This window comes from Bombyx mandarina, chromosome 24 (assembly GCF_030267445.1).
Source record: "Bombyx mandarina strain Sakado chromosome 24, ASM3026744v2".
Classification (NCBI taxonomy): domain Eukaryota; kingdom Metazoa; phylum Arthropoda; class Insecta; order Lepidoptera; family Bombycidae; genus Bombyx; species Bombyx mandarina.
Window position 1 is genome coordinate 7,586,651 of NC_143230.1, and position 13,254 is coordinate 7,599,904.

Consider the following 13,254-nt stretch of genomic DNA (forward strand, 5'->3'; position numbering starts at 1 on the left):
TCACGTTAACCGTGCCGAACGTCCGTTACGTTTGCGTTCCGTGGGGATTTCTAAAGAGCAATCTAAATACTAATATCGAATCATCATGCCGCCTAAGACAAGTGGAAAGGCCGCCAAGAAATCTGGTAAAGCCCAGAAAAATATTTCGAAGACCGATAAGAAAAAGAAGAAGCACAAGAGGAAGGAAAGTTACGCCATTTACATTTACAAAGTGCTGAAGCAGGTCCATCCCGACACCGGTATTTCGAGTAAAGCCATGTCGATCATGAATTCGTTCGTGAACGACATCTTCGAACGTATCGCTGCAGAAGCTTCTCGTCTCGCCCATTACAACAAGCGTTCGACGATAACCTCGAGGGAGGTTCAGACTTCAGTGAGATTGCACAGTTCCGATTGCATCGCCGTTCGGTCCGGACGCGTTTTTGCAAATTATTGTCGCTGCCGTCGCGAACGTGAGTCTCGAGTTGTCCAGCATTGTCGTTGTCGCACCGATCGCGGCATTGTTGTGCATTCTTGACGCGCTGTCGCTGGCGTCGCGACCTTGAGTTGTAAAAACAGTTTGTACTTGAGTTGTGCACTCGTAACGCTAACTCATTATCACCCATCCATTTCATATATTAAATTCATTTATATATTCGGCGAGCAAAACAGTCTCTTTCGAGACTAAAACTCCACTGAGATCACCGCTTGTTGTGGCATTCTCACAACCCAGTGGAGCCCTACCTTCCCAACTTTCCACCCCAATTCCCAGCCGACTGCCGTTTTCACGGCAAAGGCACTCCCCCCCCTTGGAGCTGGTAAAGCTCAGGGGGTGAACTCCCACTCAGGGGACTCGCCTTTCGGCGAGTTTGCTTAAGTCCCGGGGACGCCCCCCCCGGGCACACACTCACCATGAGTGACGCCAATGGCGCGCTCTTCTTTAAGTTCGTCCGCGACGTCTGTCCGGACATAATCGCCAAGTTCGAAGCTTACAAGGCCGGCCTTGACGCGCCGGCACTCCGCGACTCTCCGTTGTCGCCCCCCGCGCCGGTACCTCGCGACTCGCCGATGTCGCCCCCCACCCCCGCGCCTGCGTCGATCGCGTCTTGCGCGTCATCAAGCTCCGGCTCCGACTCCGAGTCGGAAATGGAGTACGAGTCCGCCGCGAGTCCCCAACCGGGAACCTCGGAAGGGTTCACCACCGTCGCGCGCGGGAAAAAACGCGCCCGCGCCGTGGAACCGTCCGCGGCGCCGAAACAGCCAAAGGCCGCGAACGCGTCGCGTCCTAAAGTCGTGGTCTCACCCGACTCCCCTCGCCGCGCAACCCCGTCGCCGCGACCCCAACCCGCGTCCGTCCGCAAAATTCCCGCGCCGCCGCCGGTAATTTTGCAAGATAAGACCGCGTGGGATCGCGTATCCCGTGCCTGTAAGGCACAAAACGTAAACGTCATCCATGCGCGTAACATCGCGCACGGCATTCAAATAAAAACGGCCTCACCGGACGACCACAGGGCGCTGACAGCCCACCTCCGAAAGGAACGCATAAGCTTCCACACTTATGCGCTCCAGGAGGATCGCGAGCTCCGCGTAGTAATACGCGGAGTACCGAAGGAGCTCGACGTCGAGCTGGTCAAGGAGGACCTCATCGGGCAGGCGTACCCGATTGTAAGCGTGCACCGAATGCACAGCGGGCGCGATAAATTCGCATATAATATGGTTCTCGTCGCGTTAGAACCAACCGCCGAAGGCAAACGGATTGCCTCAAGCCTCCGCACCGTTTGCGGCTTATCCGGGGTCACCGTCGAGGCCCCATATAGGAAAGGCACTCCCGGGCAGTGCCACCGCTGCCAGCTGTACGGCCACTCCGCGCGCAACTGCCACGCGCGTCCGCGGTGCGTTAAGTGCCTCGGTGACCACGCGACAGCCGACTGTTCGCGGGTCAAAGAGACCGCGACCGAACCTCCGAGCTGTGTGCTCTGCCAGAAGCAGGGCCACACAGCCAACTACCGCGGATGCCCCAAGGCCCCGCGGAAGCGTCTGGCCAACGCGCCCCCAAAAACCGTCGGCCCAAAGACTTCGGCGCCCCGTGCGCCGAAGCCTGCCTTCGTGCCGGCACCGGTGCCCACCGTCTCCGCGTGGGCAAAACCGCTGCCGCTCACGCTGGCAGGGAAACCACCGGCACCCCAGCCCCTGCTCGCGCCGCGCCCCGCCCCCGCGCCCGGTCCCGCGCCTCGCCCCGGCCCCGCGCGGCCTGCTATAAACGACTTTACAATTATTCGCGACTACATCGCCGCGATAAATATCGACCGCATGCGTGCGTTCGCCGACGCCATGCGCAGAGCGGTCACGGCCGAAGACCGCCTAAACGCGACGTTCGAGTACATCGACGTCATCGAGTCCGTCCAGCGCACGCTGGTTTGATTACCGGTAATCAATGGCGTGCAACGGTAGGGAAAAACCGCGTTCCATAAAGTTAGCATTTTATAATGCTAACGGACTCGCGCGTCAGCGCGATCAAGTATATGAGTTTCTCCGCGATAATCTCATCGACATCCTTCTGGTGCAGGAGACCTTCCTAAAGCCCTCGCGTCGCGACCCCAAAGTCGCGAATTACGTCATGGTTAGGAATGACAGACTCTCCGCCCGCAAGGGCGGGACTGTCATTTACTATAGGAGGGCCCTGCACTGCGTCCCTCTCGATACTCCCTCGCTCTTACATATCGAGGCGTCAGTGTGCCGCATCGCGCTGACGGGACACCAGCCGATCGTCATCGCATCCGTTTATCTCCCCCCTGACAAACCCTCCTGAGCAGTGACCTCGAGACACTGTTCGGTATGGGGGACGCGGTCATCCTGGCAGGCGATTTAAATTGCCACCACACTAGGTGGAACTGCCATCGCACGAATGTGAACGGTAGGCGTCTCGACGCGTTCATAGACGACCTCACATTCGAAGTATTCAACCCCCCGACCCCCACGTGCTATCCGTACAACGCCGCGCGTCGTCCGAGCACAATAGATCTGGCACTGCTGAGGAACGTAACTCTGCGCTTACGCTCCATCGAGGCAATGTCAGAACTCGACTCAGACCACCGACCTGTCGTCATGCAGCTCGGTCGCCCACTCAACCGCGAACCAGATACGAGGACCATGGTGGATTGGAAGAAGCTGGGCACGTGCTTAGCTGACACCGCTCCACCAATCCTCCCTTGCGGCCCGGATTCAACTCCATCCCCCGAGGATACCGTCGAATCCATAAACATCTTCACTGATCACGTCTCGACGGCGATCATAAGATCCTCGAAACAAGTCGATGTGGAGGACTGCTTCCACCGCATCAGACTTTCCCCCGAACTTAGGGACCTCGTTAGAATTAGAAACGCGGCAATCCGGGCCTACGATCGATATCCCACGGATTCAAACCGGACTCGGATGCGTCGCTTACAGCGGGAGGTCAAATCCCGCTTAAGCGACGCCCGAAACGAAAACTGGGATAGTTATTTAGAAGAACTCGCGCCCACTCACCAAGCATACTGGCAACTAGCTAGGACCCTCAAGTCCGAAACTATAGCCACTATGCCGCCTCTCGTACGCCCCTCAGGCCAACCACCGGCTTACGATGACGATGACAAGGCAGAGTTGCTGGCCGATGCACTGCAAGAGCAGTGCACCACCAGCACTCAACACGCGGACCCCGAACACACCGAGTTCGTCGACAGGGAGGTCGAGCGCAGAGCTTCCCTGCCGCCCTCGGACGCGTTACCCCCCATTACCACTTCCGAGGTCAAGGAGGCGATCGATAGCCTACAACCACGGAAAGCTCCCGGCTCCGACGGCATCCGCAACCGCGCGCTTAAATTGTTACCAGCCCAACTGATAACGATGTTGGCCACCATATTAAATGCTGCTATGACGAACTGCATCTTTCCCGCGGCGTGGAAAGAAGCGGACGTTATCGGCATACACAAACCGGGCAAACCGAAGAACGAAACCGCGAGTTACCGCCCCATCAGTCTCCTCCCGGCGATAGGCAAACTATACGAACGGCTCCTTCGTAAACGCCTCTGGGACTTCGTATCCGCGAACAAAATTCTGATAGACGAGCAGTTTGGATTCCGCGCCAGACACTCGTGCGTCCATCAAGTGCACCGCCTCACGGAGCACATCTTACTAGGGCTGAACAGGCGGAAACCCATTCCGACAGGAGCCCTCTTCTTCGATATAGCGAAGGCGTTCGACAAAGTCTGGCACAACGGTTTGATATACAAACTGTATAACATGGGAGTGCCAGACAGACTCGTGCTCATCATACGAGACTACTTGTCGAACCGTTCGTTCCGATATCGAGTCGAGGGAACGCGTTCCCGGCCCCGTCACGTCACAGCCGGAGTCCCGCAAGGCTCCGCCCTCTCCCCGTTACTATTCAGTTTGTATATCAACGATATACCCCGGTCTCCGGAGACCCATCTGGCGCTCTTCGCCGATGACACCGCCATCTACTACTCGTGTAGGAAGAAGGCGTTGCTTCATCGACGACTTCAGACCGCAGCTACCACCATGGGACAGTGGTTCCGGAAGTGGCGCATCGACATTAACCCCACGAAAAGCACAGCGGTGCTCTTCAAAAGGGGTCGCCCTCCGAACACCACGCTGAGCATCCCCCTCCCGACTAGGCGCGTCAATACCCCCGCCCCCGCCGTTCGCCCGATCACGATGTTCGACCAGCCCATACCGTGGGCCCCGAAGGTCAAATATTTAGGCGTCACCCTCGACAGTAGGATGACATTCCGCCCCCACATCAAGACGGTACGCGATCGTGCCGCCTTCATTCTAGGACGTCTCTACCCGATGATATGTAGGCGAAGTAAAATGTCCCTTAGAAATAAGGTGACACTCTACAAAACTTGCATACGCCCCGTCATGACCTATGCAAGTGTAGTGTTCGCTCACGCGGCCCGCATACACTTGAAATCATTCCAAATTATTCAATCCCGTTTTTGCAGGATAGCCGTCGGAGCCCCGTGGTTCGTCAGGAACGTCGACCTCCATGACGACCTGGACTTAGAGTCCATCAGTAAGTATCTGCAGTCGGCGTCCATGCGCCACTTCGATAAAGCGGCACGACACGAGAACCCTCTCATCGTGGCCGCCGGTAACTACATTCCCGATCCTGCGGACAGAATGGAAAGCAGTCGACGTCGCCCAAAACACGTCATCTCGGATCCGCCCGATCCACTAACGGTGCTTCTAGGTACTTCAAGCACCGGTCACCGTTCTCGTCGAACCCGTCGCTTGCGACGAAGGGCTCGACGAGTAAATTAACTCTCAGACACAGCCCACTGAGTTTCTCGCCGGATCTTCTCAGTGGGTCGCGTTTCCGATCCGGTGGTAGATTCTGCGAAGCACGACTCTTGCTAGGGTTCGTGTTAGCAACATCGTCAGGTTTGAGCCCCGTGAGCTCACCTACTAAAGTTAGGGTTACGCTGACATAGCCTCTCAAGGCTCTCAGCTTAGGTAGGAAAAAAAAAAAAAAAAAAAAAGTGAGATTGTTGTTACCGGGTGAACTCGCCAAGCACGCGGTCAGTGAAGGAACCAAAGCCGTCACGAAATACACGAGCTCCAAGTAACTTTCTTCATGACTTCGGTAATTATTTCAAACTCACAAAACTGATGCACGACCGTACGCTGTTCGTATGCGTGTTTCGGTTGCATTTACATCGACAAAAGGCCCTTTTCAGGGCCGCAAAATCTATCAGTAAAATGATTATTATTATTATTATTATTATTAATATACGATCTATTTATAAGAATTAAATAAATTACATATTGTTGTTATTATTTTTAATATACCTCAAATACCAATATACCTATCATGCATCACACACCGATTTTTATATATTATTAAATCATAATATTAGTTGTAGCAGTAGTATTCTAATAACCAAAAGTGAATGTAATGTGTGATGTATAAAAAGTAAAATCATTAAATTATTATTAATTAATAAATAAATAAATAAATAAACAATATATGTACCTATGTATAAGAAATAGATATTATATATTTAATAATAACAATTAAAACACATTAAATTTTGAATATATCCGTCTCGCTCTATTGTATGGAGATGCGTGCGAGCACGCATCTCCATACAATAGAGCAAAACGAGCCCGTTCGATTCGTGACTTCAAAAAAGTATAAATACGAGTGGGTAGTGACGCCGACATTTTTAGTGTATCTCGTTCGTTCGTAGCGCGCGGACGCGGACGTATTATCGTTTACTTACTTACCTACCTATCTATTACTCGTACGTTTACGTCGTGAACTCGTCGTCTCGAAATGGCGCGTACCAAACAGACTGCTCGTAAGTCGACCGGAGGTAAAGCTCCTCGCAAGCAATTGGCGACCAAGGCCGCTCGTAAGAGCGCACCGGCAACAGGAGGTGTCAAGAAGCCTCATCGTTACAGGCCCGGGACGGTCGCCCTTCGTGAGATTCGTCGTTACCAGAAGAGCACGGAACTCTTGATTCGCAAACTGCCTTTCCAGCGTCTCGTCCGTGAGATAGCTCAAGATTTCAAGACCGATCTCCGTTTTCAGAGTTCGGCGGTGATGGCCCTGCAGGAAGCCAGCGAGGCGTATCTGGTCGGTCTCTTCGAGGACACGAACCTTTGCGCTATTCACGCGAAACGTGTGACAATAATGCCAAAAGACATACAGCTCGCCCGCAGAATCAGAGGTGAACGTGCGTAAATTATTTGTTGATGACCAAATTAATTGATTGATTGATTGATTGATGTGTGTTATTATTTAATTTACTACGCCGTCTCGCGATGCTGATTTTATTATGAAGAAACAAAAAAGGCCCTTTTCAGGGCCGCAATTCATTCATATAACAGAATACACACTGCCTACTGTTATTTATTATTATTATTATTTTTAACTTACCCGTTTCATTGTATAATATATTATATTATGTATTACGATAACATATACCGTATCCCGTAGTCGTATTAAATTAAATATACGTTGAACGTAAATATATAAATAAATAATATATATAACTATTTCAGATATAATTGTGATATAGTAAATTGTATTCAAACGTTCGATTCGATAAACTAAGAAGACAACGTCGTTGTGAATATTACCCCCCCCCCCCTCCCCGCGTCGCTTTACAACGTTCAAAGAATCGTCCGTGGTTGCGCGCACAGGCGCAGCGTATAAATATAGGTCCGAACGTAATTTTCGGAGTCCCCCTCCCGACTAGGCGCGTCAATACCCCCGCCCCCGCCGTTCGCCCGATCACGATGTTCGACCAGCCCATACCGTGGGCCCCGAAGGTCAAATATTTAGGCGTCACCCTCGACAGTAGGATGACATTCCGCCCCCACATCAAGACGGTACGCGATCGTGCCGCCTTCATTCTAGGACGTCTCTACCCGATGATATGTAGGCGAAGTAAAATGTCCCTTAGAAATAAGGTGACACTCTACAAAACTTGCATACGCCCCGTCATGACCTATGCAAGTGTAGTGTTCGCTCACGCGGCCCGCATACACTTGAAATCATTCCAAATTATTCAATCCCGTTTTTGCAGGATAGCCGTCGGAGCCCCGTGGTTCGTCAGGAACGTCGACCTCCATGACGACCTGGACTTAGAGTCCATCAGTAAGTATCTGCAGTCGGCGTCCATGCGCCACTTCGATAAAGCGGCACGACACGAGAACCCTCTCATCGTGGCCGCCGGTAACTACATTCCCGATCCTGCGGACAGAATGGAAAGCAGTCGACGTCGCCCAAAACACGTCATCTCGGATCCGCCCGATCCACTAACGGTGCTTCTAGGTACTTCAAGCACCGGTCACCGTTCTCGTCGAACCCGTCGCTTGCGACGAAGGGCTCGACGAGTAAATTAACTCTCAGACACAGCCCACTGAGTTTCTCGCCGGATCTTCTCAGTGGGTCGCGTTTCCGATCCGGTGGTAGATTCTGCGAAGCACGACTCTTGCTAGGGTTCGTGTTAGCAACATCGTCAGGTTTGAGCCCCGTGAGCTCACCTACTAAAGTTAGGGTTACGCTGACATAGCCTCTCAAGGCTCTCAGCTTAGGTAGGAAAAAAAAAAAAAAAAAAAAAAAAAAAAATTTTCGGAGGCTCATTCGTCGTTCGTCGCGCAACGCGTTAAAGTCTGCTGCTACTACTAATACAAAACACAAACCGAGAAGTTCGTCAAGATGACCGGTCGCGGTAAAGGAGGCAAAGGTCTTGGAAAGGGGGGCGCTAAACGTCACAGGAAGGTGTTGCGTGATAACATCCAGGGCATCACGAAACCGGCTATCCGTCGTTTGGCTCGCAGAGGTGGAGTGAAACGTATCTCCGGTCTTATATACGAAGAGACCCGCGGCGTTCTCAAAGTGTTCCTCGAAAACGTGATCCGCGACGCTGTCACATACACCGAACACGCCAAGAGGAAGACCGTCACCGCTATGGATGTTGTGTACGCTCTGAAACGCCAAGGTCGCACCCTGTACGGTTTCGGCGGTTAAAGAAGTTTCATCCATCGACGATTTTTTTTATTTTTTGTCTCGAGAACGATTCAATTTCTTTTTTAATTACACGGACAACCGAGCAATGACTGACAACTGACAACAGCGGTGACAGCAAGCAAGCAAGCAAGCAAGCAAGCAAGCAAGCAAGCAACACACGACGTGGACCATCTAGAAACATGTTTCAAGAACTTTTTGCTGTCGTTGATGTTGTAAATCAATCGCAAGTGACGTTGGTTCGTTTAATTATTATTAATTTTTTTCGTTCTCGAATACAAACAAACAAACAAACAAAGGCCCTTTTCAGGGCCGCATTTTTATCTATTATGAGAAAACTTGCCTTTTTTTTTTCCCTATTCATTAAGTTTAATTTTATTATTAAAATAAATAAATAAATATATATATATATTCTTTTTACTTTATTTATTCTTTTACTTGACTATATTAGTTTCAAACAGAAGAAAACTCACATGGATGCAATTAATACAGGTACGTGCCCGACCTAATAGTACAAATCATTATTTATTATTTTATATTATTAGTAAGATATATAACTAGTTTTATTAAAACTTTAGTATAGTGCAGTCGTCGCGTGCAAAAATTTTCGTTTATTTCTAGTCCTTTTAGCACCACGTAAAAGCGTATTTAAGACAGTATAGGTATGTACAACATTTTTATTATTATCATTATAATTGTTGATTTATATTGATAGCGTGAAATCTCATTGTACATAGGTACTTAATATATATATTTAAAAAAAAATGTTAAAAGAAAAGAAAAAAAAAAAAAAAAAACTTTACAAGCAACCAGAATAGAACATTCCGCTCGCGCGTTCCGAAACTTGAAAGTTTGAATCTGTTTTACGTACCTCTCGATTGATCATCATTTTAACCTATGAAAACTTTTATATTTCATAAAAAAATAAGTTCAACCTTAAAAGTATACGAAGAGGGTTATATATTATTCATTAAATATATAATTATTATTCGTTTTATATGTAAAATATCATAATAAAGTTAACACTACCTGTGCAATCGACGAGATAGCGTTGTTAAAAGTTTAATATTATTTTATAATACGATCGGATCATAAAGAATCGTACATCAGTAGATTCAAGGATTCGTGTAGTTTAATCTAAATTCGATAGAATAATTACGTGTCTTTAATAATATCGAAAAAAATACAAAAGACGTGAGATGTGTTAGTGAAAAGTTTCAAGAATTGGTACACGAAAACGTATCGCGTTTTTAGCGTTCTCGTTACGGTAACAGATCGGCGCGGGTTCAAAACAAACCGATCGTGGCGACATCTGTAAGGTGTAAACATTTTCATTGTTTTCCGATTCATTATTCTGCCTGTGCTTAATAATAATATTGGAATCTCTTGTGTTTTGTGTGTGCGTGTACAACAACAATAATAATAATAATAATAATAATATAATCATCAACGATGGCAGATACCGCTGTTGCGACTGAAACTCCAGCTCCGGCTACACCCGTCAAAAAACCAAAAACATCCGCGAGTGGTGGTGCTTCCGCGGGCGCTAAGAAACCTAAAGCTAAACCGAGCCATCCGAAGACGTCGGAAATGGTGAACAGCGCTATTGCCGAACTCAAGGAGCGCAGCGGCTCGTCTTTACAAGCAATCAAGAAATACATAGCGGCCCAGTACAAGGTGGATGCTGAAAAATTAGCACCGTTCATAAGAAAGTATCTGAAGAACGCCGTCGAATCCGGTACTCTAATACAGACTAAAGGCAAGGGAGCTTCCGGATCTTTTAAACTGGAATCGAAGACCTCCGCTTCGAAGAAACCCGGTTCCGGATCTGGTGGTGCGTCCGGTGGCAGTTCCGTAAGGGCAGCAAAGGGCAACGCTTCGTCCGCTTCCGCTTCGGCAGCGTCTAAAGGCGGCAGCAGCAACAAAAAGGGAGGGGCCGGCGCCGGTGGTGCCGCTTCGACTTCTTCGGGGGCGGCTGCCGGCAGGGCCGGAAAGAAAGCGGCTGCAGCGTCAGCTTCATCGCCGTCGAAAGGTAAATCTTCGGTTGCCGCAACCGCCGCAGTTTCGGTAAAGGAGAAAAGAGCCGCCGCCGCCGCGAAAAAGAAGCCCGCCGCCGCTGCTAGGAAGTCTGGAGCGAGCGCTAAAGCTGCGGCCGCCAAGAGCGCGCCGAAAGCTAAGAAAACAGCTAAACCACCAACAAAGAAACCGAAAGCGCCTAAACCGAAAAAGGCCACCGCCTCGACGCCTAAAACGAAACCTTCGGCCAAAAAAGCGTCCGCCGCTTCGAAGAAGTGATTCATTGGGTACAACAGCAGCAGCACACAATGATTTAAAAATACGTACAAATATATTAAAACGAACCAACCATGTGTGTGTGTGCCAGTCACCTAATCATCATCATCATCTTATAATAAATAATGTATGTTTGTGTCTAACTCGATCGACGTTCGACGACGACGACGACGACGACGATGAAGACGCGAAGATTACACACGGCACGCATCGATATACAACAGCCCTTTTCAGGGCTAACAATTATTTCAATCAATTACTATATTACACCTAATAAATAAATAAATAAATAAATAAATAAATAAATAAATAAATAAATAAATAAATAAATAAATAAATAAATAAATAAATAGATATATATCATATACTACGTAAAGGATAATTCTATTCGATTATACATAATAGTACCTATATATTATTATTATTTTTTTCGTTAATTTGTTTCATTATTCATTATTTTTAGTACTGCTTTAACGCACACACACACAATTTCACACGTGCTTTCTATTCATACAAATTATTCGTTCTTCATACTATTCTATTCTATTTTCTATTCGTTTCGTTTCATACTGCTACTATGATGATTATTATTATTATTATTATTATTATTATTAATATTATGATGCTTGTCTTCTTGTTTCTTTCTTATTTGTTTGCTATTAATTACACCGATTACCGGCCGCCGGACCCCGCCCGACTGCCCGACTCCCGACTCGACTCTACTCTTTACTCTCTCTTAATGATTCATTCGTTCAAACCTTTCGATGCCACGTAAACGTACAACCATCAGCCGAACGAAGAAAATTTATATAAATACCCAAAAAATGCGGCGCGAGCACCAACATCATTCAATTCCGTTTGCAACGCTGTCGAGTCCGGACGTGTTTTCTCGAATTATTGTCGCTGCCGTCGCGAACTTGTGTTTTGGTTTACACGACATTGTCGCTGTCGCGTCGATCGCGACTTTGTTGTGAATTCCTGACGCACGGGCGCTGGCGTAGCGACCTTGGGTCGAAAAAACATTTCGAATTCGTTTGTTCTGCATTCGAAAACGCCAAATTCACATTCATTCACTCATTTCATTATTAAATTTATTTATCTATCCGTCGTGCAAAACAGTCTTTTTAAAGACTAAAAACCCCGCTGCGATCACCGCTTGTTGTGGCACTCACAACCCAGTGGGGTCCCCCACCTTCCCAAACTCTCCACCCCAATCCCAGCTGACTGCCGTTTTCACGGCATAGGCATCCCCCCCCTGCAAATCACTGCTGGCAAGTACAGCGCAGGGGGTATAAATCCCACTCAGGGGACTCGCCTTTCGGCGAGTTTGCTTTAAGTCCCGGGGACGCCCCCCCCGGGCACAATCACCATGAGTGACGCCAACGGCGCGCTCTTTTTTAAGTTCGTCCGCGACCTTTGTCCGGACATCGTCGCGAAATTCGAAGCCTACAAGGCCGGCCTTGACGCGCCGGCACTCCGCGACTCTCCGTTGTCGCCCCCCGCGCCGGTACCTCGCGACTCGCCGATGTCGCCCCCCACCCCCGCGCCCGCGTCGATCGCGTCTTCCGAAGCCGGCTCCGGCTCCGACTCCGAGTCGGAAATGGAGTACGAGTCCGCCGCGAGTCCTCAACCGGGAACCTCGGAAGGGTTCACCACCGTCGCGCGCGGTAAAAAACGCGCCCGCGCTGTGGATCCGCCCACGGCGCCCAAACAACCAAAGGCCGCGAACGCCTCGCGGCCCAAAACCGTAATAACCCCGGACTCCCCTCGCCGCGCAACCCCGTCGCCGCGCCCCGGGCCCGCGCCCGTTCGAAAAGTTCCCGCGCCGCCGCCGGTCATCCTGCGGGAAAAATCTTCTTGGGATCGCGTGTCCCTGGCCCTTAAGGCCCAAAAGATCAATGTCGTCCATGCGAGGAATATCCCGCATGGAATTCAGATCAAGGTGGAAACATCCGACGACCATAGGTCGTTGACCGCTTACCTCCGCAAGGAACGCATAGGTTATCATACCTATGCGCTCCAGGAGGAGCGCGAACTCCGCGTCGTAGTACGCGGAGTCCCTAAAGAGCTCGACGTAGAGCAAATTAAGAATGACCTGGTAGGTCAGTCCTACCCCGTCATAAGCGTGCACCGGATGCACAGCGGGCGTGACAAATTCGCGTATGATATGGTGCTCGTAGCACTGGAAGCCACACCGGAGGGCAAGAAAATTGCCTCATGTCTCCGCACCGTGTGCGGCCTATCGGGGGTCACCGTAGAGGCCCCCTACAAACGCGGCACTCCCGGGCAGTGCCACCGTTGCCAACTCTATGGCCACTCCGCGCGTAACTGTAACGCGCGACCGCGTTGCGTGAAGTGCTTAGACGATCACGCGACCACCGACTGTTCGCGGGTCAAAGAGACCGCGACGGAACCGCCGAGCTGTGTACTCTGCCGTAAGCAGG

At 49.8% G+C, this 13,254-nt stretch overlaps 4 protein-coding genes and 1 pseudogene across 4 annotated transcripts; 4 read left to right on the forward strand and 1 right to left on the reverse strand.

Annotated features, from left to right (window-relative positions):
• The first annotated feature begins 85 nt into the window (after positions 1–85).
• On the forward strand, positions 86–5,727 carry LOC149500006 (histone H2B-like). The gene is made up of 2 exons (XM_089738057.1): positions 86–386; positions 5,521–5,727. The coding sequence occupies exons 1-2, from the start codon at positions 86–88 to the stop codon at positions 5,604–5,606; spliced, it is 387 nt and encodes a 128-aa protein (XP_089594183.1). The 3' UTR covers positions 5,607–5,727.
• Positions 5,728–6,187: 460 nt separating this feature from the next.
• LOC149500007 (histone H3) lies at positions 6,188–7,009 on the forward strand. The gene has a single exon (XM_089738037.1). The coding sequence runs from the start codon at positions 6,317–6,319 to the stop codon at positions 6,725–6,727; it is 411 nt and encodes a 136-aa protein (XP_089594163.1). The 5' UTR covers positions 6,188–6,316; the 3' UTR covers positions 6,728–7,009.
• Positions 7,010–8,110: 1,101 nt separating this feature from the next.
• LOC149500008 (histone H4) lies at positions 8,111–8,835 on the forward strand. Its single transcript, XM_089738059.1, has one exon. The coding sequence runs from the start codon at positions 8,210–8,212 to the stop codon at positions 8,519–8,521; it is 312 nt and encodes a 103-aa protein (XP_089594185.1). The 5' UTR covers positions 8,111–8,209; the 3' UTR covers positions 8,522–8,835.
• Positions 8,836–9,837: 1,002 nt separating this feature from the next.
• On the forward strand, positions 9,838–11,053 carry LOC149500009 (uncharacterized). Its single transcript, XM_089738058.1, has one exon. It carries the CDS (start codon positions 9,971–9,973, stop codon positions 10,811–10,813), a length of 843 nt encoding a protein of 280 aa, XP_089594184.1. The 5' UTR covers positions 9,838–9,970; the 3' UTR covers positions 10,814–11,053.
• Positions 11,054–11,666: 613 nt separating this feature from the next.
• On the reverse strand, positions 11,667–12,850 carry LOC114245978 (uncharacterized; annotated as a pseudogene).
• Between the last annotated feature and the right edge of the window lie 404 nt (positions 12,851–13,254).

What these genes read in the sequence shown, in the direction of transcription:
- LOC149500008 (XM_089738059.1), top strand. Translation starts at nt 8,210, where the DNA reads ATGACCGGTCGCGGTAAAGGAGGCAAAGGTCTTGGAAAGGGGGGCGCT.
- LOC149500007 (XM_089738037.1), top strand. Translation starts at nt 6,317, where the DNA reads ATGGCGCGTACCAAACAGACTGCTCGTAAGTCGACCGGAGGTAAAGCT.
- LOC149500006 (XM_089738057.1), top strand. Translation starts at nt 86, where the DNA reads ATGCCGCCTAAGACAAGTGGAAAGGCCGCCAAGAAATCTGGTAAAGCC. An exon ending in GACTTCAGTGAGATTGCACA is followed by an intron (nt 387 to 5,520) that starts GTTCCGATTGCA and finishes AAAAAAAAAAAG; the next exon opens with TGAGATTGTTGTTACCGGGT.
- LOC149500009 (XM_089738058.1), top strand. Translation starts at nt 9,971, where the DNA reads ATGGCAGATACCGCTGTTGCGACTGAAACTCCAGCTCCGGCTACACCC.